This window comes from Crinia signifera, chromosome 2, assembly GCF_055691185.1.
Source record: "Crinia signifera chromosome 2, ASM5569118v1, whole genome shotgun sequence".
Taxonomy (NCBI): domain Eukaryota; kingdom Metazoa; phylum Chordata; class Amphibia; order Anura; family Myobatrachidae; genus Crinia; species Crinia signifera.
The window spans coordinates 352,504,499-352,531,799 of record NC_139218.1 but is presented as its reverse complement, the minus strand read 5'-3'; the positions used below and the strand labels follow the sequence as shown (position 1 = coordinate 352,531,799).

General features: G+C 40.5%; 2 protein-coding genes across 4 annotated transcripts in view; one reads left to right on the top strand and one right to left on the bottom strand.

Annotated features, from left to right (window-relative positions):
• EXOSC8 (exosome component 8) overlaps positions 1-11,684 on the top strand; it is a 29,901-nt gene extending 18,217 nt beyond the window's left edge. Inside the window, exons 7-11 of the mRNA XM_083169771.1 lie at positions 513-558; positions 3,546-3,642; positions 4,688-4,808; positions 5,553-5,659; positions 11,454-11,684. Of these exons, the coding sequence (XP_083025897.1) occupies positions 513-558; positions 3,546-3,642; positions 4,688-4,808; positions 5,553-5,659; positions 11,454-11,569 (487 nt within the window). The 3' untranslated portion in view covers positions 11,570-11,684. The remainder of the gene's footprint in view (positions 1-512; positions 559-3,545; positions 3,643-4,687; positions 4,809-5,552; positions 5,660-11,453) is intronic.
• The window catches only part of SUPT20H (SPT20 homolog, SAGA complex component), a 58,175-nt gene continuing 41,943 nt past the window's right edge, over positions 11,070-27,301 (bottom strand). For 2 of the 3 annotated variants that reach the window (XM_083169768.1, XM_083169767.1), the window contains exons 19-25: positions 25,963-26,269; positions 23,071-23,237; positions 20,710-20,765; positions 18,618-18,752; positions 16,374-16,479; positions 13,221-13,342; positions 11,070-12,064 (exon numbers count right to left, since the gene is read on the bottom strand). In XM_083169768.1, coding sequence (XP_083025894.1) covers positions 11,939-12,064; positions 13,221-13,342; positions 16,374-16,479; positions 18,618-18,752; positions 20,710-20,765; positions 23,071-23,237; positions 25,963-26,269 — 1,019 coding nt within the window. In that variant the 3' untranslated portion in view covers positions 11,070-11,938. The remainder of the gene's footprint in view (positions 12,065-13,220; positions 13,343-16,373; positions 16,480-18,617; positions 18,753-20,709; positions 20,766-23,070; positions 23,238-25,962; positions 26,270-27,301) is intronic. The other variant, XM_083169769.1, reaches the window with a different exon arrangement.

Sequence of the window (27,301 nt, the reverse complement as noted above, 5' to 3'; positions counted from 1 at the left end):
CATCATCGATGCATACACACCTATACAGTTAAATGGGCATTTTTATGATATCAAAAGAATGGACAGATAATTGTATAGGTGAGTACTTGTGCACTTCTGCTCCTCTGTCTCCTATTCACAACCTGCGGCTCTAATCCTGTGTGTCTGGCCACTTGTTGGTTATAGGACCATTATATGCTGATTTTCTTTTTATTCCTCCCTGTGCAAATTTTCATTACTTGCTGTAACCATGAGTCACTCTCCAATACCCACACTGCCCCCTTTCATTCCACCCGGAGTTTGGTTTTATCATTTACTTCTAGCTATCCTATGCGTTAGTGTACAAGTTATAACTAATCGCTGAACCGTGCTGCAGACACGAATTTGGCCATATAAATATAATAATAATCTGGCACTATTGTATGTATGTATGTATGTATGTATGTATTAAGTAAATGACCTCTTTAAACTGAGCAGATTACTATCATGCATGCAAATAAAGATCAGATTAATTTTATGTGTGTTGTGTTTAGTTCACAGATAATAGAGAAAGAAGAGCTGTGCATTGCCAACAACAAAGTACGGACATCACTTACTACTTTATATATTTATTGATATTATTTACTGTAGATTACGTACCCAAATTGTAATGTGGACACGCAACCTACATGTATCAAGCTTCAAAAAGCGATAAAGTGGAGAGTGATAAACAACCAGCCAATCAGCTCCTGCCTGTCATTTCAATCCGAGCCTGTAACATGGCAGGTAGGAGCTGATTGGCTGGCTGTTTATCACACTCCATTTTATCACTTTTTGAAGCTTGATACATCTGACCCTAAGGCATTGTGGTAAATAAGGTAGAGGAGGTGTTATCTATGTTATCCAATCAGACTGTAGCTTTCATTTTATAGAATATACTAGATAAATCACTATAATCTGATTAGCTGCTATAGGCAACATCACCTCTTTTTCCTCTTTAGAAGTTTTGATAAATCTCCCCTGTAGTTAAGTATCCTCGGTGCAGCTTTATTTCCCAATATAACTACGTATTACTATCTATTGCTTGTTATTTAGTTCTAGCCTATTTATAGACCAAGTGTTTTTATAAGTACTGCTATAAAATTTAATATACAAAATAATATGCTCATTCATGATTGTGTGATTGCCTCGGTAAAACGGTTCGCACTGACGGAGATCTGTCTCACGACTTCAGCCCCGTGCTGAGCGATGTAGTTTAGCACAGATTGCTCGGCACACATCACTGACACGCGTTACATACCAGGGATCTGTGCTGACCAGTGCTGTCTGGTGAGTACACTGGCTATCTGGCTGACTAGATTTTGACTGCATGCAGTTAAGATCTAGTCAGACGATGGCAAAATGAGGGGCCGCGCATCACCATTGCTCGAGAGCATACATATGGAGTCAGCTCAATAGGGCTCATCGCTCCGTGTGTATGGGCTTTGATATTCACTTCTTCAAAGTCCACCCTAAATAGAAAGAGAAAATGAAACCATAAAGTCATATTAACATTAATCCAATTAAACGTAATTTAATACAAATGGCCTTCCTTATTCACTCTTTGGGGTCTATCCTGTTAAATAAAAAGGGTGCCGTTGCCACGGCCTTTTAAAAGCCGGCAACGGCACTCGATTTCACACCCTTCACAGGCTGGTTTCGGTGCCCTTTTATACTATATTTAGTCTTTTTGGATTTTTGAGACCCAAGTGCATGATTTTGCATTTTTAGCATTAAAGTGTAGTTGCCATGATGTTGGCTATTCCTCTAATCTACCTAGATCATCAATCGTAGATCATCAAAAGTGTTACCGTACACATCCTCTCGCATGCTAGTGTGGGCATTTCCGGCCTTGTACTCTGTCCCATATTTGCTCCTCTCTTGAACCATATTCCTGACTTGCTTGGAATGCAATCCGTTATTTTTTGGAAAGTTCTTTAACCATGATGTAGGACCTCACAGGGAGGAACGTCTGCAGTGGTTGATCCACTAATTTCTTACGCAGATGGAGTTAAATAAAAAAATACAATTGTGGGACATATGAGGTAGTGCACTGTGCAGTTGTCAGCCTGCAATTAAGTGATGTAGGTATATTCTTTTCCACATAATCCGAATTTCTGCTATTTAGCTTTAGTCATTCTTGGGTTTTGTATTTTGATTTGGCCTGGTACAAAATATTGGTCCGTTCCCCAACATAATCTGAGAATGTGTTCAAGAATGAATCATTTTCCATAGCAGTGTGTAGCAGGTTTTGTAGATAAGAGTTTACATTGCATGAATCTGTGTACATATGTCCTCATTAATCTTTGCTGCAGTCACACTAAAAAGCCCCTCTTGGCATGCCAGGTCCCCGGATATATTCCAGCTGGTATGTGGCCATTAAGTTGACAGTCAAAAGGTTGACACAAGCAAAAGGTCTACATGAAAAAAGTTGACATGAGGTTTTTATGATTTTTTTTTTAAACTACCTTTTTCATACTTCCTAGGGGGTATAGAGGTATCATATTATAATGTGCGGCGCACGGCGAGTGCAGCAATACACTTATACTGTGTCCATATCGACCTCTGTCGACATAGACACAAAAAAGTGAAAATCCCATGCCGACATTTTGCTTGTGTAGACTCCATGACCGTGTTGACCTAATGCATGGTCAACGTATTTACTGTTGACCTTTTGACCCACACCCCATCCTGCCTCTGATGTCTTCTGTGCTGAAAATGTGTATTCGATGTAATGCAATGGAATTGGACGCATGAGGAGATGCTGCTGATTATGTGTGTGTGTGTGTGTGTGTGTGCGTATATCTATCTATATATCTGTATATGTGCGTGCGACTGAGCCTTTGTATTTGCATATGAAGAGTTTTTTCCAATATACTATAAGTTCTGTTCTGCTCCATATACAGCCTCAGGCACACACTATGGGGGTTATTCTGGTTCACTCACAAAGGCACAATCTCTACTTAATTGACAAAACCATATGCACTGCAGGTGGGGCTGATGTAACATGTGCAGAGAGTTAGATTTGGGTGTTTTATTGTTTCTGTGCAGGGTAAATACTGGCTGCTTTATTTTTACACTGCAATATAGATATCAATGTGTGAAGTACACCCGCTACCCAAATCTAATCTCTCTGCACATGTTACATCAGCCCCACCTGCAGTGCATATGGTTTTGTCCATTAGAGAGTGATTGCGCCTTTCCGAGTGAATCAGAATACCCCCCCTGCCCCCCCCTATAAAAAAGTGTCCTAGAGCAAATTAATCTGCACTATCATCACAAAAGCAGCCTGATGTTGCCTGGGACCTGGCGGCTCGCTCACACAAGGCCTCTCGCGCTGCATGGGGTATTGAGACCAGATGTATTAGTTATTTATCTGCACATGGCATTCTGTTTTGTGGGAGAAGTCTGTAAATGACATATCCTCTAGTCCTGGAGTGTGTGTATGTATATAATATATATATATATTTGAAATGTATAGCAACGTTTGGTAGACTGAGGGAATATGCTGTAGATGTAATGGCGTTTCTTCCTTCCTCTGCTTGTAGCTGGTCTGGGTTCTGTACTGTGACCTCATATGTCTGAACTATGATGGGAATCTCCTGGATGCCTGTACCTGTGCATTGGTTGCTGCTCTGAGGAATGGTAAGAAATTGATTCAACATTTCATTTTGTTCTGTGTATTGGAAACTTTTCAGAATCACTAGTGACGATGTGGATGGGGCCGATTCAGAACTGGTCGTAGAGCTGCGAATTCGGCCCCTTCTGTCGATGGTGGGGGTCTGCACATGCGATATTTTCAGTCGATGGGGCACTCTCACAGTGATTGACACACAGAGGGCATTCTGGGGTGGACACCCGGCATTTCATGGGCGTGGCCCATACACACTAGATGGGCTTTCCGAACGATATTGTGAACAATATCGTCCGGTGTGTACGCTGTGCGTTGTTAACGAGTCATGCTCCCGCGCCTCGTTAACAACCCCCCTCCCTCGTGCAGCATGTCCAGACGAGGGAGGGCATCGTCGACGACGGCCATGCTGCAGCATGACAGCCATCCCCCTGCTGCAGCCCCCTCGTGTGTGGCATCGGCAAATGTGTATGCGCTCGCTGATGAGGGGTCATGCCATTGCTAATATCAGCATCGGCGGATCGCCGTAGTGCAGGGGTGGGGAAGCTTTTTTGTGCCAAGGGCTGAATAGGACTGAGAGTCTCCGGCTGACGTTGATTAAGAGGAATCTCGTGAGAACTACTGCCCTCTAGCGAGATTTACCATGTACTTTACTCCCGGCAAAGCCGCCGGGTGGGTCACTCAGACCGGCTACAGGGGCTGCATATGGCCCTGAGGTTCCTCACCCCTGCCGTAGTGTGTAAGTTTTCTTTTGGCTGTGTGCAGAGGAAAAATCCTTTGATGGTACGTTCCTTTTGTACGGATGTGTAAGCTCACAGTATAGCAAGGATATTTTAGTGGGGGGGTGGCGTGTGTTTGGCAAGATGGCTTTAACCGGCTCGCTAGGCTCCGAATGAATACAGCCTAGTGAGCAGGTCTGAATAAGACCCACTGTCCGCTGTCTTCTCAAGTGCCAGCTTCCTCCCATGTAGCTGCTGGTATCTGCTTTTCCTTCTTGGAGAGAGGGCGGACACACACACACTCACACACTCTCACTCACTTTGCTTATTCTCCTTACAGTACAGTTGCCATCCGTTAAAATAAATGAAGAGACCGGTTTGGCCCAAGTGGAGTTATCATCAACCACTCCCCTGAAGATTCACAAACAACCGGTTTCCACATCATTTGCCGTGTTTGATGAGTAAGTGTTCTGTGATGAGGGGAAATTATAGAAGGATTTATGTGAACAATATTCTAAATATATGTGGTCCCTTATTCCACCAAAGGAAAAATTTAGTTTTAGGCTGAATGAAGTTAAAAGGCGTAATTTGGTTTGTCGCGTGGTCACTAGCGGTAATTTACTTCATAGAGGTGAGGAGTAGTTAACCTTATATATGTGATGACAACAGCTGGCTGAAATCTTTATGGATAAGGAATTTGGGATCTTAATAGTTTTAATAATACTTAGGGGGGGTATTCAATTCTGCGGGTCACGGCTGTCGAGCTGGCTCGACAGCTATGACCCAGTCCCGTTCTCGGTCGGCGAGAAGGGGGCGTAGCCGGGAATAGTCCAGCTGCGGCCGTGAGCTCGGCAATTCCCGGCCGTTCTCGGCAGAACGAGCCCGACTGCTTGTGAAGTCGGGCTCGTTCTGCGAGATCCACTGCTCAATGCTGTCGAGTAAGACAGCATTGAATAGCGCCCGGCGTCCATCTCCCCCAATGCTCGCCGGTGATTGAATATCCCCCTTATTGTTCTTTTCATCATTCCTTTAATCATTTTAATGAATCTGGCTTTATTCTATTTTGTGCTTTTAACAAAATAATTCATATAGTGAAATTACTACTTATGGGCTTTTGTCCTTAAAAAGTCAGTGTTATGCCTTGTTTGCATGTGACATTGGCGTAAGCGAACTCTCCGATGTATTATTATCATGTCTCTTCTCAGTACGCACATACTGGTGGACCCAACAGATGAAGAAGAGAGTTTAGCCACTGGACTCCTGACCATCGTGATTGATGAAGATGGAAGGTTATGTACTATTCGCAAACCAGGTATTGCTTTTACAAAATAAATAAAACAACTTCCTAAGTGCCCAATTTATATATTAGTAACTAGATGTCTTCTGACTTCTTCCTCTGTCAGTATTACAACCACTGCCCCTTACAGCTGATTCCCCTTTTTATTTGTTCCCAAATAGTACTTTTTCTTTACATCCTTAGAATACCTTTCTTTTTCATCCAGTAGGGGGCACTGGAGTTTATGCTGGGTATGAGATGAGGTAGCACAGCATGCACCAAAGAGTTACAAGAAATGTACCCAGCATGCTCCCCTATACCCTGACCCTGGGTCAGCAATTTTGTCATTGGTGCCAAGGCAGGAGCAGGCACCTCTATCGCTGGCTTTTAGACCGCTTTGGGTTACAGCTGAGCTGCGGACGGGTGGGTGTTCTATTAGTGAGTCACCCGGTGGTGGCAGCACCAGTAACTCTGCTGGGGAATTCCGCCGCATGCCCTGAGTATCGGTAGCAGACTCCCGCCAGCCATGCTCTGTCCCCGGGCAGTTAAGCAGTGGTGATCTCCTCCTGCACGCTGGAAACAGCAGGGGGGCAGGCAAGGTGCGGGTCTAGGCTTAGTTCACCCTTCCCTAGACCCCCAGGGACAGTTATTCAGGATATGTCCCGGGTGTGTTAGCACCCGAGGGGGATTAATTGACAACTTTGTCAATTGTTGTCCCTCCCTGACCTGGCTCCTCACTCTCTCTCTCTCCCTCAGAGGCCATCTTGAGCACATGCTGGGTACAGAAACGGAGGCTGCCTGGGTTTCTCCCTTATATCTTGCTCTCGGGCCTGGTTTATAATAGCTAGTCTCCTCTCCTGCTGCTGGCTGTACAGTTCCTACTATATGGGAAGTTGAGTGTCACTGTTTATAGTATATTTAGATACTTATTCTCCTCTTCAGCTTGCTGAATTGTTGAGTAACTTTGCCCTGACTAAATTGCCTTGCAACTCTTTGTGTGTAAGGCTGCAAGTGTACGAGTGGGCCTTTAGATTTCCCTATAGAGGAACACTTCTTTATTTTCAGGACTGTAACTGCTGGTTTCTGTCTTTAACTGTCAGTATGCCTAACGCGAAGCCTGACAGGGAGGCACCATATCCAATGCCGCATACCTGCAGGGTGTGTTTGAACACTCTCTTCACAGGACTCAGATGATCTCTGTTCCAGATATGCAGCACCACGAGGAACTGATCCTCCAGCAGGAACCAGCTTGGGCCTCAACGTAGAGTTTTACGGCTCTAGGACAAGGGATCCCGGAGACTTTCTGGTAGATGCTTTGACGGCTCCATGGCAGTTTCCCCTCATCTATGCATTTCAACTTCTACTTCGTCTACTTTGAAAGTTCAAGGAGGAGGGAACGATGATTCGGGTGGCCCCAGATTGGCCACGTCGAGGGTGGTATGCAGCTCTACGGAGCCTGTCAGTAGCATCTCCTCTGAGACTGCCTCTACGTCCAGATCTCATCTCCCAAGGTCCGTTTCTACACCCGGACCTGAGCCGCCTGGCTTTGACAGGTTGACTCTTGAAATATACCTCTTGAGGGATAAGGGTTTCTCACCAGAGGTTATTCATACTATGTTGTGTGCCAGGAAACTTTTGTCTGCTTGAATTTACTACAGAATCTGGAAGACTTATTTTTCTTGGTGTTCTACCAAAGTTTTTCGCCTTTGTCGCTTACTGATGTTTCTTCAAGCAAGCCTCGATTTGGTTGTGTGCCAGTCATCTTTGAAACAGGACAGACAAGGTTGACACCTGCACTTTCAAAGAAAATTGGCTATTCTAAACCATTTGAACCTTTGTAGGAGATGGATCTAAAGTGGCAGTCCTGGAAGGTTGCTTTTATCCTGGCCATTTTATCTGTATGATGTCAATAAGCAGGGCTGGCCTGCTTCGGAACAATCCTTGGTGAGATGGCTTCGGTTGACTGTACGTCAAGCTTACCTTTCTGCGCATCTCACTCCTCTAGGGGGAATTACGGCACATTCTACCAGGACTGTGGCTACTTCCTGGGTGGCTAGTCACGGTGCCTCGGCTGAACAGCTCTGTAGGGCGGCTACTTGGTCCTCCTCACAGACCTTTATCAAATTTTACGCTTTTGATATCTTTGCATCGTGGATGCACAATTTGGTAGACATGTTGGTACTTGTGTAGTTTCACAGCACCAGCATGGCGTGCCGTGCTACTTCCGGGTTGTACGCTCACCACAAACTATGTAAAATAAAGTAACTTAACTTTACCAACATGGATAGTTCATACCCCCATGATCCATGTTGGCATGGAGTTGATTTTAGATAGTGTATCGAGCCCCGCAAGGGGACTCAGACGCACGGCGCCATGAAACAACATGTCGGTACTTGTGTACTTTCCACGGTACAGAAGCGTCCCCCCACCCTTGAGGGGGACAGCTTTAGGACATCCCAGCGTTAACCCCTGTGCCCCCTACTGGACAAAAAAGAAAATAGATTTATGGTCTTACCTTGCTAAATAATTTCTTTGAGTCCATATGGGGCACAGGTCGCCCTCCCAGACGCACCTGATTGCGGGATTTTTATATGTATAGAAGTGTCTGTTATACGACATGTAAGTTTAATGCTCTGTGTGCGTATATGGTTTTCCTTCTTCTCTGGCTCTGCTCCTACCTTGGGCTTGCTACTGAAACTGGTGACCCAGGGTCAGGATATAGGGGAGGCAGGGAGTATGCTGGGTACATTTTTGTAACCCTTTGGTGCATGCTCTATTACCTCACTTCTCATACCCAGCGTGAACTCCTGTGCCCCCTATGGACTCAAAGAAAGGGATTTAACAAGGTAAAACCATAAATCCTATGTTTCCAATTGGAACAAAATGGTAATACATTAAGACTGGAGTAGTGAGGTACAGACACATTATTGTACATAGAAATTGGTCATACCAAGCTATACTACAATACAGATGTAGAGCTATAGATCCATTCTTACGTGGGAATTCTTTTTATCTAGAAGATATTCATTAGTCTGGAAGTTTTCCCTAAAATCTCAAACAGAAAACAATCATAGTGCAGATGGTTTATACCATGGACATTTAATAGCCAATGTATGCACTCGCATGTATCCAAATGTTTCAACAGCGTTATGTGATCACTGATGGACCTGCTTAGATAAACCTCTCCAAACAGAGGGTATCCTGTGGGTCTCTGAAAACTCAAGAGTATATAATAGTGCAACACTGTATAATCCACAAAAAATACCTTTTCCTCAGAAGTTCACAGCTGTTGGCTTATGAGGAAGGACCTTTATGGTCTGAAAACATGTTAAAGCTGAAATGGAACACCATCTCACTGGATCTAGAGAAACTAATTGGGGAGAGACTTGTTAACCATCTGGGAACCATTGGAGGAGCCGGTACCCCGGGCTTACCGGAAGCAAGTATCACCCTGCACAGCTATCTGCATCCAGTGTTTATTTTACACCTTCCATGGTGTTTTCTTATATGTTCATGTGAGTGCTCAACTGTAATAAAAGTATTGCACTATTACTGTATATACTCTTGGGTTTTCAGAGACCCACATAATACCTTTTGTTTGGAGAGGTTTATCTATGCAGGACCATCAGTGCCCACATATTGCTGTTTAAATATGTGGATCTATGCGAGTGCATACATTGGCTGTTATATTTCGAATTGTTTAAACCATCTGCACTATGGTTGTTTTCTGTTTTTAAATCAGGCTGACCTGTGCCCAAGCATGGTTAGCCTTGACACATGGACTGTTAAAACAGAGGTTCCCAAACTGTCCTCAAGGCAACATGAGTCATGGGTTCCTTTCTGTGGGAAATGGTCATTGGGTCACCAGCATGTTGGTCGACATGGGGTTTTCTACAGGGTTTTTTTAAGCGATCTGTGCCGGCAGGCGATATTTCATGCCCTGCCATCCACTAAGGCATGGTGGGAGAATAAAATAGCGTGCCGAGTGTAGCGAGCCATGCGGTGCTACATTTCAGTGTCCATGTCGACATTCGGGACAAAAAAAAATGCGAAAAACCCCACGTCGACCTTTTGAATGTGACCTAATGATCCTTACCCCTTTCTGTATTCCAGGCACCAGGACGTAGTATATAATACTTTTGTGTTCAGGCAACAGAAAACGTTGTCTAAGCTTTGTGTGATTGTCTTGACTACAAAAGACTATTATATCACTGTATCACTGTATTAGTGTACATGTTGTCTCATAATTTTGCCAAAACCAACCCAAAAGACTATGTTTTCTGATTTGACTGACAGTATGGGTAGATTTTTTAAACACTCACTAGCAGTATACACACCAGCTCTTCACTTGTACATAGTGTCAGTGATTTAGGAGTACAGTAATTACAAACTGGTGAGCACAGATTAAGCAGATTTCTATCTAAACGGCCTGTACAAACACAAAAGGTTTGATCTGTAAATCACTAGAAGTAGGATGCTAAACTCACACAGAATTCATTATCATTAGTTTGCACAGTCTGGCACAAAACAAAGTTTTTGGTACTGAGGGTATTCAATTAGCTGCTGGGTTTACCCCCAGTTTTGCTAGCTGTGATGTATAATATGAATGAAGGGAAATTTGAGAAGGGTATTCCCTGCTAATTGAATACCTCAGGAGCGACAATTAGCCTAACCCCTCCCTCATCTCTGCTGTGTAAAAAAAAAAAAAAAAAAAAAATGATGAGCGCAAGATACACATTCCTGTAAGTATACAGCCACCCCACTTCTACAAACTTTGGAAGGTAAAAATAATTAGCATACGCTAGTCAAAGTTGTGTTCATAGCAACCATTTTTGTGCGCAGAGTATAATCAGTATGTTTGTATAGTAATGATCCTTTTATGCCAAGTACGTCAAAGGTAGAACTTTACCTGCCCATTAGGTAAGAGCACTTACCGACCAGATCAGGTTTAATGAAAGTGGTGTGACTACATGCAGCTTCAGCCACAGATTATCAACTCTAGTTACAATTCTCTATTTGCACCCATGACATGTTAATACGCCCAATCAGCCACTTTCACAGATGCACCAGCCAATCGGCTCCTATATGTAAATTGAGCGTTAGGAACGGTTTGCCTGGAGCATTATCATTACCTTGAACATAAGGTTCTTTATGGGAATAGATACCTCTTCTCCAAGCTTCATACATTTACCCCTCAGAAACAGGGCGGAATCAAATCCTTAACCAGTTGCCGACTAACAGCCCTTTGTGCACACAAGTTAGCAGCAGTGCTGTGTTCCACTCTCGCAGAGATTCCCTGAACCTTTATACGAGTCACTTCATACCGGACACACTCACGCGCACACATTCTGATGGGGGAAATTATGCTGTAACCATTCTTGACAATATTCGACTTTGTGGCCTACATTTGAGGTATTGTATTCAGTATAACGTGCTGACACACATGTATGTAAAGATCTGTAGTTTTAATTAAGCAACAACTCAAAGCATTGCCTGTTAGTTTTCAAGTTGATCGATTAAAAGGCAGATTGTGCTCACATTATGTACTATAAAACAAGACTTTCCTATCTATCCCACATCGGTCACATTTTGTTTATGAACGACTAAAAATACACAAATAGAATTGGCGGCTGCTTCTCTGCAAGCGATAGATTACCCTGGGGAGATCTTACCAGTAATAGCCCACCACTTGCTCTTCTCCATAGCTCTCTATACAGGCGTGGTTCCAGGTTACTTGTATTACAACAGGACCCCTTAGGAACAGACTAAGAATTTAGCAGCATTTCCTCCTGATTTTTAACCGGTTATGTATTATGCTCTCATCAAACAGGTGGAAGCGCCCTTTCGGCTGAGAAACTCCAGGACTGTATCAGTCGCGCAGTCACCAGGCACAGGGAAGTACAGACTCTGCTGGAGGAAGTTCTGCTCAGTGTTCAGACCAAATAAAGTTTTTTTTTTTTTAAATGAACATGTAAAAAGTTGTATTTGTTATAGTGATGTGCACCTTTTTTGTACTAAATAAAACAATCCCTTTGCTGCATTTAAAGTGTTCTCTATACAATCGTAGTGTCAGTCTTTTTTTCAACCAAGTTGTACCTTTAAAACCAATCTAAAACATTTCCCGTGTGTGAAATCTCTATCATCACTTATTTTAAAAATATAATTCAATGGCTTGAATTTCGGCTTTTTTTCACGCTTCATAAGACTTTAGTGATGTGGTTATAACCTTTAAAACAATAGCAGACAAGGCATTTGGTGGCTGATGGGTGGTTCAGGGTCTTTTCCCAGTCACTGATGGATATGAATGAGTTCATATCAGGTTTTTGGACCCACGGTGAAGTGTCCTCTCCGTTTATTTCTTGTTTGGTTGTCTGAATGAGGTGGGCGCTGTAGCGGGGCTTGAGGTGCTGGCATAGCCATTTGGTGTTGCAAGAATTGCAACTGTCAACACGATAGTAAGGAGGAAGAAGAAGAAGAAAAATCATTATTTAGCTCCATTTGATACATTACGTAGGTAGCTTAAGCAAAGGCCATTTACACATAGAGAACAAGGACAGACATATGAATGAGCAGTCATGCAGCATCAGTGGTACCAAAGCAAGTTAAATACTTATAGACCTGTCTCATTTGTCAGCCTTACTATAGGATGCCCTTGTTACCTGCAGCTCATGGATGGCTACAGTGGAAAGTGAAGCTAGAGGCTGCAGCCTGAACCAGCCCAGGTACTCCAGCAACTAGGAGTGGATGAGACTGACCACCTGCTATACCTACAGAACCATACTCATGTTTCTCTCCTCTGCAAACTTTCAGCACCACCGAATAGCATATAGCAGTGATTAGGGACATTGGAACTTCAGCTGTTGTAGAATTACACATCCCAGCATGCCCTGCTACAGTTTCGATATTTGGCCATGCTTAAACTGTTGCAGGATATGCTGGGATGTGCAGTTCAACAACAATTGAGTTGCCAAGGTTCCCCATTACTGTCATATAGCAAGACAAGGGAACTTGTGGCATGCCAGATTCTGTGGCACTACACATCTCCACATGCCCTGAAATAGTTTTAGCATGGCCAAATATCAAAAGTGTGGCAGGGAATGCTGGGATGTGTAGTTCCATAGCAGCTGTTGCACCAGAGGTTGCCCACCCCTAGCATATAGTATATTTGCTGAAATAAAACAGGCTTTCTTATTTTTAATGAAGCCCAGGTCAGCTCAATCATCAGCAAAACTTTCCAGTGTTTGTTTTTTCAGTCATTTTCAATTTATTAAATGGGTCTAATAAATGAGCTACAACTCCCGTCACACGCCGCCAACCCCTACTCTAGAACTGTATCTAGTCTCCCACATGCGGGGCCCAGCAGCCTTTGGGTTTTGCATGCAATTTTACTTTCTGCTAGGAAAATTCACAACTCTTCTACTTCTGTTTAAATGTGACTTCCACTATAACAAGGAAATGTCTGCTGCTGTTCCAATTAGAATATTTGTATGTGCAGACTATTCTACCATATGATGGTCCAACCATTACAGTGCTGAAGAAGCGGTACTACTCTGTATGGCAACATCGGCTAGAGCTAGGTCTGCAGTTGCTGGATTACTTGTATGTGCTGCTGCTGCGTGGCTTGCTGTTGCTGCAGTTGTAAGGCAGGAGAGAGCTGCAGGTTCGGGTGTGGAAGTTTGTGCCCGGGTCTGTTCGCAGCAGAGCCGAGCGGAGAAAAAACTACGGAGAGGAGAAGGGGAGAGCAGGTAGGTCATGAGGCAAAAACCATCAGTCTCCACGTGGAGATAAATATATTCTCTATAGCCATAATTTGTATTGGATATGTATTTTAGGAAATAATATCTATGATTCTACTTTTAGGAGGTTACTAAATTACAAACTATAAAATTAACTGGTCTCCTAATAGAACCTTCCAGATATTCGATGAGCTTAATGGACAATGTGAAGATCACAAACCTTGCAATCCAAGATAAATTACAGATGGAGCCCGCCTTGTCTAGCGGGGATCTGGCGGTCGGATTGTCAACTGCTAGCCCCCGCCAGAAGGGAGTGCCTCTCGTTCAGCGCCAGAATGTCCCCACCAGTGGGACAAGCGAGCATCTCACATGTGCATCCCAGTTTTCTGGTGGTGGAGAGAGGCGACAGGGAGCTCCGTCGGAAGTAGATGCACAATCGTCTCATACGCACACAACTTCTTCCGACAGAGGGCCCCATCTCTGTGAGAAATGTGCAAAATATCTGCTAAAATGGCCAGCATCGCTCACATTTGTTATATAAATTCAAATAAAAAAATATTTCCTATATAAAAGTAAATACTACAAGCAATTGTGATGAATAAAAATGTTGGCCAATTTTTTACACCTATTTAGACAAATGCACTAAAAGGATTAATATTCCCGATTCCCCAAACTTGTCAGCGGCAGATTGGGATATTAACTCTGATATATCTTTAATAGTGTTCATTCCAGCACCAGCCATCTTGAAAACCCATGCAGTTCCTTTTCCCTGCTTGGGGTGTCGCTGTCTACTGTAGTGCGTCTAGCACAGGGTGGTATGTATATCAGTACTGATATACAAACCAGACCTGTGCTAGAAACACCACAGCAGACAGACACACCACAGGCAGGGAACAGGAACTGCATGGGTTTTCAAAGATGGCGGGTGCTAGAATGAACCACAAAGTAACTCACACTAGGTGAGTGTAGCAGCGCTCAATTCAATGAAAGAAACCAATGTTTGAAATATAACAATTTTACTGTTGATTAAAATACAATATAAAAAACATATATAAAAACAATAATGACAATAATGGTATAATGGAAAAGGGGGGGAATAAATGTAAATTGGAATGAATGTCAAAAAATAGAAATAAATGTATGCCCCGCCTCAATGGACACGTATGGAGTAAGCTGTGTCGACACTGGTGTTGAAGAAACAGGTAAGTGCACTTTACCAATATTTGTCGAAGATCCTTTGGATATGGGTATTATTGGGAGTCCTCACGATGTAAACGGCTTGTAGGACGGCCGCTGGAGGGATGATGTACCGCTTGAAATAGAGCAGACCTTGTGTCGGTGTAGAGCCGATCTTGGGGGTTCAGATCACCGGATTGTCTGCAGCGATAGCCCAAATGGAAGTGGATGCAATGCAGTGTAGAAGTGGCTTCCGTGCTCAGTGACAGTCCACACTGGTATGGATGTTATAAACCAGTGGATCAGATGCACGGTGTCCGCCAAATAAACGTCTAGTCAGATGAATTGAATGGAAGTGGGTCCAAATGATAAATTTGATAAAGCTGCAGGACGCAGTGAAACGCGTTAGGTGATTGCCCCCCACCTCTGGACCTAGCTGTGACACCCCAATTCCATTTGGACCCACTTCCATTCAATTCATCTGACTAGACGTTTATTTGGCGGACACCGTGCATCTGATCCACTGGTTTATAACATCCATACCAGTGTGGACTGTCACTGAGCACGGAAGCCACTTCTACACTGCATTGCATCCACTTCCATTTGGGCTATCGCTGCAGACAATCCGGTGGTCTGAACCCCCAAGATCGGCTCTACACTGACACAAGGTCTGCTCTATTTCAAGCGGTACATCATCCCTCCAGCGGCCGTCCTACAAGCCGTTGACATCGTGAGGACTCCCAATAATACCCATATCCAAAAGATCTTCGACAAATATTGGTAAAGTGCACTTACCTGTTTCTTCAACACCAGTGTCGACACAGCTTACTCCATACGTGTCCATTGAGGCGGGGCATATATTTATTTCTATTTTTTGACATTCATTCCAATTTACATTTATTCCCCCCCTTTTCCATTATACCATTATTGTCATTATTGTTTTTATATATGTTTTTTATATTGTATTTTAATCAACAGTAAAATTGTTATATTTCAAACATTGGTTTCTTTCATTGAATTGAGCGCTGCTACACTCACCTAGTGTGAGTTACTTTGTGGTTTTTTCTAGTGGGGAGTGACTACCCCCACAATTAAGCAGCAGCTCTTACCAGAGATACAACTCTTAGCAAGGCGCCTGATTATTCCTAGTGAATACCTTTTTTCTGGGTGCTAGAATGAACACTAATATCTTAAATGTATTTTTAGGTAGTTAGATTTAATTTTCTCATAAATGTGAACTAAAATGGAGAAACGTAATCTTAACAGGAAGCCTGATTTCTCTAGATATTTGCTTTTATTAGTAAAACAGAGGCCAGTTAAAGAGATCCATAGTTGCTTGACATTAACAGAAAAGGACCACTCAGCGCCCACATTAATAAAATAATGTCCTAGTTAAACACTATATAGAATCACAATAAATGTTTTGTTTTTTTTTCCTGGACTAAAGCATAATAAAAATGTAGTCTGTTTTATTCCATAAAAGTTTCATTATTGTCACCACAACATGGTAAAATTGTCAACAACGATCTTTTCCGCTACCACCACTAGTCCAGATCTGAGGATTCAGAATTTCAACAAAACTTTGGAATCCTAGTAGTGGTGGACTGGTCTCATCACAGATGTGATGCCACATAACTCTGAAGAGACTCAGAACTGTGGGTCCTGAGGAATCACGTCTGGAAACACTCAAGGGCACTCCCTTGTAACTAGCAAGTGAGTGATCCTAAGCAGTGGATTGCCACTTCTGCTGCATGACTGTTGAGAAGTCTGAGTTAAGACGTAATGAGCTGATGTGTTGAGAAGGATCTATGGGGGAAACAGACCACATATATACATACCAGCTGCCTGCTGAGGCATGAAACCACCTACTCCTGTCAAGTTAATGACAGCTGCTTGCTGTGAAGATAAAGTTTGCTCCTGGGTGCTAGGTCCTTGATCCATTCCCTTACCGGAAACAAAGAAATAAAGATTATTTGTAACCAGTTTAAATGATCTCCTACAATATCAAGCATTATAACATATAGCAAATGCAAGTTGTTGTTTTTTTGTTCGGCTGCTCCAATTGTGCCAACTAATAAAACTGTGGTTGGCTAGGAGGTCTTGGTCCTGCACCAACAACTGGGATGCAAACAGAGCTGTGCTCACTTCAAAATACAGGATATGATTAGAGTCTCTCCTTTGCAATCAGCACCTGGATTATGAACTACCATAGTTCTGTTTACACGCTTGCCCATTTCTGATGCAGATAGTGCAGCAGAGGTGCTAAAGCAGTGAGTACTCCTGGCCTGCTATCCCCCACAGTCCTGCTACTTTGGGGGCTGATGGCTAAACATTTATTTTGTTGGTGCACATAAACGGAATGTATAACCAGATGGAGACATGAATGTTCAGTGTTGCACCTGACTTACAACCAATGACATGCTGTCCTCTACGGTCTTGAATAGTTTATTGTCTTCACAGATGTTGTTGGCAAAAACATGAGTGCCAAGGGTTGGTGGTCCATTACGGTCAATGTGATTGGCAGCCACAATACTGGTTTTAACTATCGAACAAATTCTTACTGAATTTCTCAATAAGAAACTTTTGGCCTAGAGGTGCAGTGGCAGGAACGCTGAACCGTTAAATGAATTAGTGCCTGTTTTTCCTGGTTCCAGGTAAATTCAAACTTCACTGTTTCCATCTTAAAATACAGATGTGTCCTTATACAGTGTGGCTTCAGTTGTGCCAAACAGTTCCCTTCAGCACGTCAGGTCCTGGCAACTTGGCCACAATTTGTGCATCTTTTTCACACAAATTAAACAACTGATTTATTTAATCCTGGCCACTATTTCCACGGGTCGGATATAGCAACCGACAGTAATCAATCCCGGCCAGGACTTGCCTGCAACAGGTTTGCCTCCCTATGGAGGCAAATCTGTATGGTCGGAAATGTCAGCTGAACTGTCAAATTCGTGTCCGTTCCTGACTACGACGTACGTTTTCTCAGAGGCTGGGACTTTCCGACTTGCAGAATGTGTCCCGCCAGTTGGAAGAACTCAGACCACATTAAATAGGTCGAATGATATTTGACCTAATAATGTCAGAAACGGGCGCTATTTCCGTCCGGTGAAAATAGTGGCAAGGACTGAATAACCTTCGTAGTCTGAATCTGCAGATGCAACTTTTTTTACGTCACTTTATCTGTAACTTTGAACTGGTTTAAAATAAGTTCAAAGTTACACATCTACAGTATACTATTTATATTATCCTCTGCAGAAAAGAGTCAGATGATCTAGGGACAGTGTGCATTTCAGAGTACATTGAGGTGTACCTAGATATTTGTGTTCCTTTAGAAGAGTCACTGAAAGCTGCAAAGATATGCCCCGTTATAAGCAAGTAGAGAGGGATGTTGCTCAATTTCCATCACCTGGGAGGTGGTGGAAAATAAAAGTTGTTTTGCTGAAAACTCTGCAAGGCTGGAATATAGTGCTCCTTCTGAACCCAATTATCTCAGTGATATAATTGTGTCATTTACAGAGAATTCTCATCTTCCAACTTCTGTACACAAGAGGGAGCACTGGTGTACGAAATCTGCTCTTGGCTAACAATGCCACTAATCCACCCCACTTCTCTGTTGGAGTAATAACAGGTGCAAACTCCGCCACATGACATCACATGAGAATCTGTGACATAAGATACAAAGAACTAAAAATGTCTGTGCAGATGGATCAAAGCTCCAATGAAGAAGCTGCACACAGAAAACAATCCACGTTTACCGATCGTTTTATTGCATGTTATAGAATGTATTTTTAAATGGTAACTAGGATCTGATTAATTGTTATGGGCAACCTTTGTATTTGTCCTCTTTAGAATATACATATTCTATTTTGTCTTTAGAACCAATGATTGTTACTGTAGAAGTAGCCAAAAGAAACACTCCAATAATATTACCGGTGCCATAAGGATCAACAATCCCTATAACAACCTTTGCTTTATCAACTGCCAGTCATTTACAAGGGAATGGCAAAGAGGATTTGTCACTTTTGTATATCGGTAACAATATATATTTTTTTGTAATTAGAAAATAATTAGATCGTTCTTACCGATGGTAGCAGTCCCAGCTGGTCTTGTTGCTGCGGACTGGAAGTCGCAGTCTGTTGGGACTGCTGAGGTGAATACTGGGATAGCTGTGGCTGTTGTTGCTGCATTGGGTTGAATATGAGTGAAGCACCGGGAAGCTGTTAAATAGAGGATATACAGTTTCAGTGTGATTATACATAGACACATAGGGTGACATTTAATACAATGCGATTTGTTGGTTTTTTTTGCGATTTTATTGCAAAAAAACATGCCGAATTCGCACATTTTTCCGAAATCACCAAATTAATGGTATGCGAATTGCGGTAAAAATTGCACCTTTTCCCGCGAATTTGCACATTCTGAACTGGCAATTTTACAATTTGCATCCAGATGTTTATAAGTATACAAATCGCCAATTTAATGGAATGGAAATTCAGGAAAACGTTACTAAAAATCGCAAAGCAAATAGACCATGTTCTGACAGGCAAATTTGACAGAACCATGCGCAGATCATTGACATCTGTGCATTTGTCTAACAAATGTGTTTTAGTTTAAATTGGAAAAAAAAAACCGGCTTGTGGGTTTCCGCCTCCTGAGCACAACCAGCCCCGGGCTCAAATAACCGGTCCAGGTTTCATAAAACCACGCACCTTACCATGTCTGCAAATTCGCACATTTTCATGACAAAACAATCGCACCATATCGCATTTTTTTGCCACAAATTTGCATCTCATTAAATAGTGGAATTCCGGCAAAAAAATGCAATATCAAAAAATGCGCTAAGGTGCGATTTTGGAAAGTGCCTTAAAATCGCATCCTATTAAATGTCACCTATAGAATTTGACGGCAGATAAAAACCACTTGACCTACATGGTGCTCGGCAAATAAAACATTTGCCTCCATAATTTCCATCACATTAGACAGGATTATAATACAATATTCTGCACATAGATACCTGAAGGATAGGCAACAGATTAGAAATTACAGTTTTGGTACATAGTTACCAATGACCCCTGTTGAAATCAGAGGGGTTCCAGGGCCTAATCATCAAATGATGTTATTCAATGTAAGCTTCAGGTTAGTACATGAATGGCGATTTTGTTGCATATAGGTGTGACTAAATCAAGATGGGACCAAATAAAGGCCCTTATTCTGGTTGGTGCGGATATGTCCGCGTGCGTTCGTTCCGCCGATGTTTTGTGTTTGCGCATGTGCAGAGGCATATCTACTCATGTGCGAAAGGGACATACGTCCAAATTCCGCATGAATTGTTTACACTACGAACAGGGGGAGGAGAGGGGCGTGAAGGGCTGTTTGGCCTCATTAGCATATGCATACGATCTGCGTTTCATGGGCGTTCCCATGAAAACGCTGGGCGTACGTATGGTAATGCGGCCCTGACGCACGTGTAGGGGGCGGACATATGACATTGCCGGATGTCAGCTGCCCGCCCAGATCCCTGCTTTTGCACGGAGAAATGCCCGAGTGGTCTGAGCTCGCGGGAGCTGCCTGACCACTCGGTCCTGCATTCGATGGTCTGCGACCATCGAATGATGGGGGAGGTTCCCAGAGATGGTGGAGGTGAATACATGAGAAATCCACTCGTGCTACGTGCGGTCAACAGCTTACCGCATTCGGACGGAGTGAGCGATCCGTATGGAAGGCGGAGTTTAGGACGCACGGTCCTGGCCGCATATTCGGCTCCGGCCGCACAGACCAGGATAAGGCCCAAAATGATAAATGATGAACTAATGCTGGTCTTCGGCTTCCCTCAGCAAAAAAACAGGACTTTTTTTTACTTAATAGTATATACAGTATGCAAGCTTTGCATGTGATTAGCATTACATAAACTTAACTCACGTAAATACAGTAATTCACGGCTAATAGAATATAAGCTTGGAGGTTTGGCAGCCACTTGTTTAAATGAATGGACTACAGTTACAACCTTTCTTAGAAATAGAATTCTATGTGTAAATAATACATATTAAAACAAAATATGCACACCCATATGCCATAAAATAATCTGATAAAGGAAATTAAACGAAACTTTAAATATTTTTATTTTTGGTATTTTTTGTGTGTCATAGAGTTTAGAAAAATCTTGTCCATAATTACCTGTAGCAGGTTTAAAGGTCTCAAACTGGAAGTATTTTTTATACCAAACGGAGAACCTGTTGAAGACAAGTTTTTTTTTTCTTTGTTTAAATAAAAAAGTACAACAGATCAACTAACAAATCTTTAGTTTCAAAAATAATAGATTTGGACACAGCAACCAAATCTATTTATATAAAAGGCTAACTACGCCTCACCGCTATGAGGGGAAGGACCGCCAGCGACCGCTAGAGGCCACTCGACAGACCAAATTACTCTTTTGTCAAAAGTCAAAACTGTCACAGCTCAAAGTGAAAGTACATTGAAGAAGTGTAATTAGAAAGTACTCTTTTTTGGGGGGCCACAACTTTATTAGTTTTTATAAAATTAGAAAATTTCTCTCGCTTATTTCTTCCAAATATAATAACTTTTGCACTCACATAACTATATATATCTATGATTCAAGTTCTCTTCACAGATTTACAATTTGATATTCCTAATAATGAGAGTACATGCAATTGATCCATTATTGAGAGAACCAATATCTGAAATTGAAGGTGCAATATCCTAAAATGAACCTGTGTATACCCTTCACAATACGGTTCTGTTGATTAATATTCGTGCTTTTAATATATTTTTTTATATATATATTTATCTCTTCATATATTTTGCAGGATTGCTTGAAAATTAAATCGCATCACTGCATATATTGTATTATTACCTCAATAAGAACTCTTTCTGAATGAGATACGTTTTTTTTTGGTGACCATTTCAGCGTCAATGTATATGTTTTATGTCTATTTGTTAACCCTACTTTCTATTACTCTAACTGAATTAAAAGTTAAGTTCTAGAAATACTAACAAAGTTGTGCCCCCCAAAAAAGAGAGTACTTTCCTTCTCTTTCTAACTGTACTAATCATTTTTACTCTCTGGGGAGCACCTCCACTCTCTAATAAACAGACACTGAGGGGTAGATTTATTAAGCTTGGTGAAGTGATAAAGTGTCTGGTTTTTATCACCGACCAATCAGCTCCTACCTATCATTTTTCAAACCAAGCATGTAACTTCACAAGTAGGAGCTGATTGGCTGGTGATAAAAACCAGACAGCTTATCACTTCACCGAGCTTAATAAATCTGCCCCTGAGGTACTTAATTATCATTACTGTGGACTTACAAACTGTATACCATTATTGTGACTTTTTCATGAGAGAGGCTTGTGCACTGGTGCTTTCCCAATTCCCCTTTCCCCCTATTGCACATTGTCATAGGTTCTATGAATGGCCTTATACACATGGGTGTTAATTTGTTGCTTTTAACATAGGTCATTAAGTTTTGATGCATTGACGCTAAATTGACCTTTAAAATAGGCATTTGTTTCACATGATTTTGACATTATTATGAAGCATGTAAAAGTGTTAACCTAGCATTCCTTTTCATTCTACGGAATGTTAACACTCATTAAGTACCGAGTACACTATGCTGCTGAGAAGCTTTGACTTGGGTTAATCTTTTTTTACAACTAGAATTGCAGGTACAGTAGGTTTTGACAAGCAATATTTTTAGTGCCCATGTGTACATGCCTTTAAAATGACAGTTTAGAAAAGTTATTAATACACCATTTTACTGTAAAACATTTAACTTAAAAATGCAACCCTAATAAACATATAAATAATATATTTACTAGGTATTTGTGCTTTTTAAATCAACATCAAACTTCACACATAGATCCCCAAAATCATAGTCAAAGTCATACCCTTTTGCCTGTGTATATGATGCATACATTTATTATTATTATTATTATTATTATTATTATAAAGAAGTCTAGTATTGTTCATTTTTGTCAATGTGTTTACAAATAACATTGCAAATTCTCAATAAAAAAGTATAATTAAATATTAGACTATGCAATCTCAAAAATAAATACTTCATATATTTGATCTGGTATTTAGTAAAAAAGGTTACTTGCTCTAATTTATAGCTTTACACTAATTAATTAATTGCAGACAACACTTAAGGTCATCTCTACAGTATCCTATCCTAAAGCATGGATGATTAAAAGGCTTCCTGTTTTAACAGTCAAATTAAAAATTTACAATAATGACAAAAACTTTGCATATTACATTTAACATTTGTATGTTTGCTTTTAATTGGCCAAAGTCATAATTGACCAGAAATTTTAATGTAAGCATTATTTTTAAGTCTGATGTAAAGTTAATTAAGGAACTTCACCATTTTACCTTTCTTTATTATTAAAAAGTCCAGTATTTCAATCACTTTGAAAATTATAAACAAAATTTATGTAATAAATGTGATTTTTTTTCTTTCATTTTAAGTACAATTATATGACTAGATCACCGCCACTACCACCAAAAGTTATACTAACCTGCCTGAGAGGCAGACTGCATGGAAGCCGGCAATGTGCCTGGCATTGTACCTGGCACCAGGCCTCCCGATGGTAAAATGCCACTCAGATTTATCCCTGCAGGAGTTATGGCACCAGTACTACAACCCAACATGGCATTGGAACCACTCATCAAAGCCTGTGCGCCACTGTGAGACAGGGGGAAAAAAGTACATTAATTGCAACAGAACTTCAGATTTAATTATTTAATACCAAAGTCTGTTTAACATATTTTATCACGTCATTTATAATGTGCCTTGTGTTCTACACGATAGAAGCGTATATACTAATAAAATGCTTTCTTCCTTGTAGTAGTCATATTTAGAATAAAGAGCTGTTCTTGCTAGATTCTAAATATAAATATCAAGCATATTTCTGTAGCCCAACATACAGTATACTAAAGTATTTCTGGTTATTTGAATGTTGACCGTGCTATTACAGAAAAGGTATAATTTCAATGTCATGAAAGAACGTATTATGAATTTCTTTTCATTGTAATTTTAGGTCCTCGTTAGGAGGCGTTTCAAATATATTTCAATGGTTTGGGATAACTTCCTCCTTTCAAATAACTAGATTCTTGCACAGGTCTAAACATAGCCTGTGTGGCATAAGATAGCATTTACTAATATAGAACGCTCTGAATAAAATTATATATTCTAAAGTGGTTGATTAATGGTATTTTGATAAAAACCAGAGTGCGGATAAACATGGAATTTAATAGAATAATGAAGCCCTTGCCAATTAGACAACCCCGCTTTTCTAGGTGGAGGCTTAGATACCGTATGCTGATTTTTTTTCTTTCCCCCAGTCCATTCTGGTACAGACATAACTGTAACATATTTGAGCAAGTCTAGAAGGCTTCCTGCAGGCTTTCATTAGGTTTATAAAATAAAGCCTGTGGTGCATAGGGAAAGGAATCCACCAGGATTAATCTTTTATCATGAAAGTTGTTTTTCTTTTTGCACTAGATTTATAGCTTTTACATTTGTGTTAGTTATAGTTGGTAATAGTGTGAAATTCATTATAGAACATCATTTAGGATTCGGATGGTTAAAGACAAATATAAAAAGTACCAGGTAAATTGCACGGACAGCCATATTTAATTTGATTCTATATAAAATATTGTTTTTAAAAAAAGTGTTATTTTAATTTGCATATGGAACCAATTAATTTGCGTTAATTAAACAAACACACAGAGGTAAATGTATGAAGCAGTGATGAGGGAGGAGAAGTGATAAAGTGCCTGGTACTTTATCACCAGCCAATCAGCTCCTGACTGTTAAGTTGCAGGCCAGGTGTAAAAAGGGACAGTTAGGAGCTGATTGGCCAGTGATAACATACCAGGCACATTATCACTTCTCCCTTATCACTGCTTCATACATCTACCAGTCAGTGACCAAACAGGACTTTTTATAGAGAACAAAATAGTTTAAGCAAGGGAAAGGGGGGATTTAATTTGGCGTACTCTGTTGGTTATTGGGTAAGCCACGTGGCTAAGTGAAACCCCCCCCATTTTTATGTATATACAGTAATTTTTATATTCTAATGGTCCTTTGATTCACTATAAGGACTAAGATAAAGCAAGAGCATCTTAGCATAAAGACAATAGCAGAGTAAGAAGTACGAGAGCAGACTGAATGAATCAACGAAGAAAGACGGATCAAAGCGTAGCACACTGCAATGTAAATGATAACCAGAAAGCACATAGATGCAGTTAAAGATGCACACAAAATGCAAGAATAAAAGGAAGACTATCAAATAGAAAGGTTTATTTTATTTAAACAGAAGAAAATTCAATTAGGAATGTTGTAAAGTAATAAGACAAGAATAGAATACAGGCAAAAGGAATGTCAATTTTATTCATGGGAATGCACTGTACTGCTTAGAAGATGAATATTAATAGTCTGTAGAACACCTTTATATAGCACAGAAACATGGCGTCTTGCATATTGAGGTGGAAACCGAAAAGGCTGGTTAGCCTTAAGTATTAACATAGGAACATGTCACTGTCTGACAAGACTAGGATATTTGGTTACTTTTCAAGTTTACATATTTAGGAATACCAAGTCCAAGATGAACACTCAACCGGGACATTAGTTTCTGTTTAACAGATGCCGTGATTGTAATATTATTGATACTGCTATGTTTCTCTTTGTAACAAATGGACCTAAATATGTATGTTCTAAACCCACAACTTAATATATCAGATGATGTTTTACTTATGATATATATGTTAAACAAATGTTGTCAAATTTATTGCAAGGTGAAAGTACAATAAAAAAAATAACATTGAGAATCTCTAGATTATAAATTGTTGCCTTAATCTTGGATCTTGCATTCATTCATGGTTGGGATATTTAAAGTATATTTAAGTTTGAGTACACCCAATAAAAATGTTCATCAAAACACATTGATGAGGTCTTTGCTTTGTTTCGTAAGCATTTAGCACATTGCTAGATTACACTTTAAATAGGTACATTTAAAGGAATGGCCCACTTCCGGTCAACACCTTTACTTTACATAGTCCCTCAATAATTGCTTCAATTGATCCACTTCACTTGACTTTCAAATTAAATCAGCCCACGCATGAGACATATAATTAATTTGATACCTAATTGGAGAGGAAAAGCTGTCCAATCAGGTAACACCTTCAGTACACACCGAATATCCAAGCCAACTTTACCGCTGGCTTTCTTCCAGAAATCCAAAATGGACAACCTTTTAAGTGTTTCAGTATCACAAATCAAATAATTTTGGTCATCTACCAAAATTATTCTCTCCAATAATTGTATTATTGGTAGATGCAAAAATAATAACATCTACTGGTTTAATTAAAAAATAAAATGTTGTGTATCAAAAACAAAGGCAACTTACCAACCAACTACATTGATGATATTAAGTCCTGCAGGATTTGTCATTACTTGGGTAGAGGCAGTCCCAGTAGTCATAGATGTTACCATGGTGGATAGTGGAATGGTCATTACAGGTAATCCGTGACTCAGAGACATTTGCTGCTGAGCAAACGGAGCTATCAAAGTGGCTTGTGAATTAAAGCTTGAATCTTGGGGTGTGGGGGTTACAGAAGGAGTGTGAGGAGCGGAGGTCGAAACATCGGGTGGGTGCGGTGTCGATGAAGGGGTGTTGGTTGGTGTAGGAGTAGATGGTTTGGGAGTTCCAGATCCTGCTCATTGAGAAAAATAAAAAGCACTAGTACAAAAACACAATTGTTTAAAAATGGAGAGTAAAAAAAATTAATAATATTATAATAATAATGGAGCAAATAATATCCAGCAACAAATACATAATGTACACTTTAAAGATTAGCAGTTTTACCTACCCCCCTCCCACCCCGCAAAGGCAACAGACTGAAAGCTGACCAAAAAGAAAGAAAACACCTCATCAACAGGTTGCAAACGCTTCAAACCCATTTAATGGCAAACCAAAACAAAGAAATATAATATTTTGTTAGTAAAGGGCCATTTGGTGTCAGTTGAAGCAAACATACTCATTTTTTGAATAAATAAATAGTCAACGGCATTTTTTTTTCCACTTCATTTTTTTTTTTTTTTTAACGTGACAGTTTTTCCAAAATCATTTTCACACAATGCATGCAACTTGAACAATCCAGAGATACAGGCAATATTTCAGTTCACTTCTATCATGTTTAAAAGCCAGTCTTGCCTGCAACACACAACATTACAAATGCTTGGCTGACTTCAATGCAACCAAAGTATTAAAAAAAAAAAAAAAGATATAAACTGAGTTTTGCTCATTTTGCACATGTCCAAAAGCCTTCATGCACTCATCATGGGATAATACGTTTGAGGCCATTTTGAATTGTTTGTTAAAAACATAAACATACCATGATCATATAGTTCAAATAGTCATAATGAATTATGCTGCACAGCGTGACTTTCTCTCAAGTCATACATATATAAAACAATACGCTGTAACAGCCCAGCTTAATATTTCTTTAAAAACAGCAGCTTTAAAAATGCAAAAATTCTTATCATACAAAAAGGAGAATCGCAACTTTATGTCCTTTTGTTACATTGAATACCTGGCTTGCATTGCAATTTTTAAAGCATGAGAACACAAGTCATTCTAGCATCATACCATTTTATAAATACGTACACACTAAGGATGCATACAGAAAAAAAAAGGGAAAAAAATGTATATATAAAAACAGGACAATTACATTAAAACACAAAAT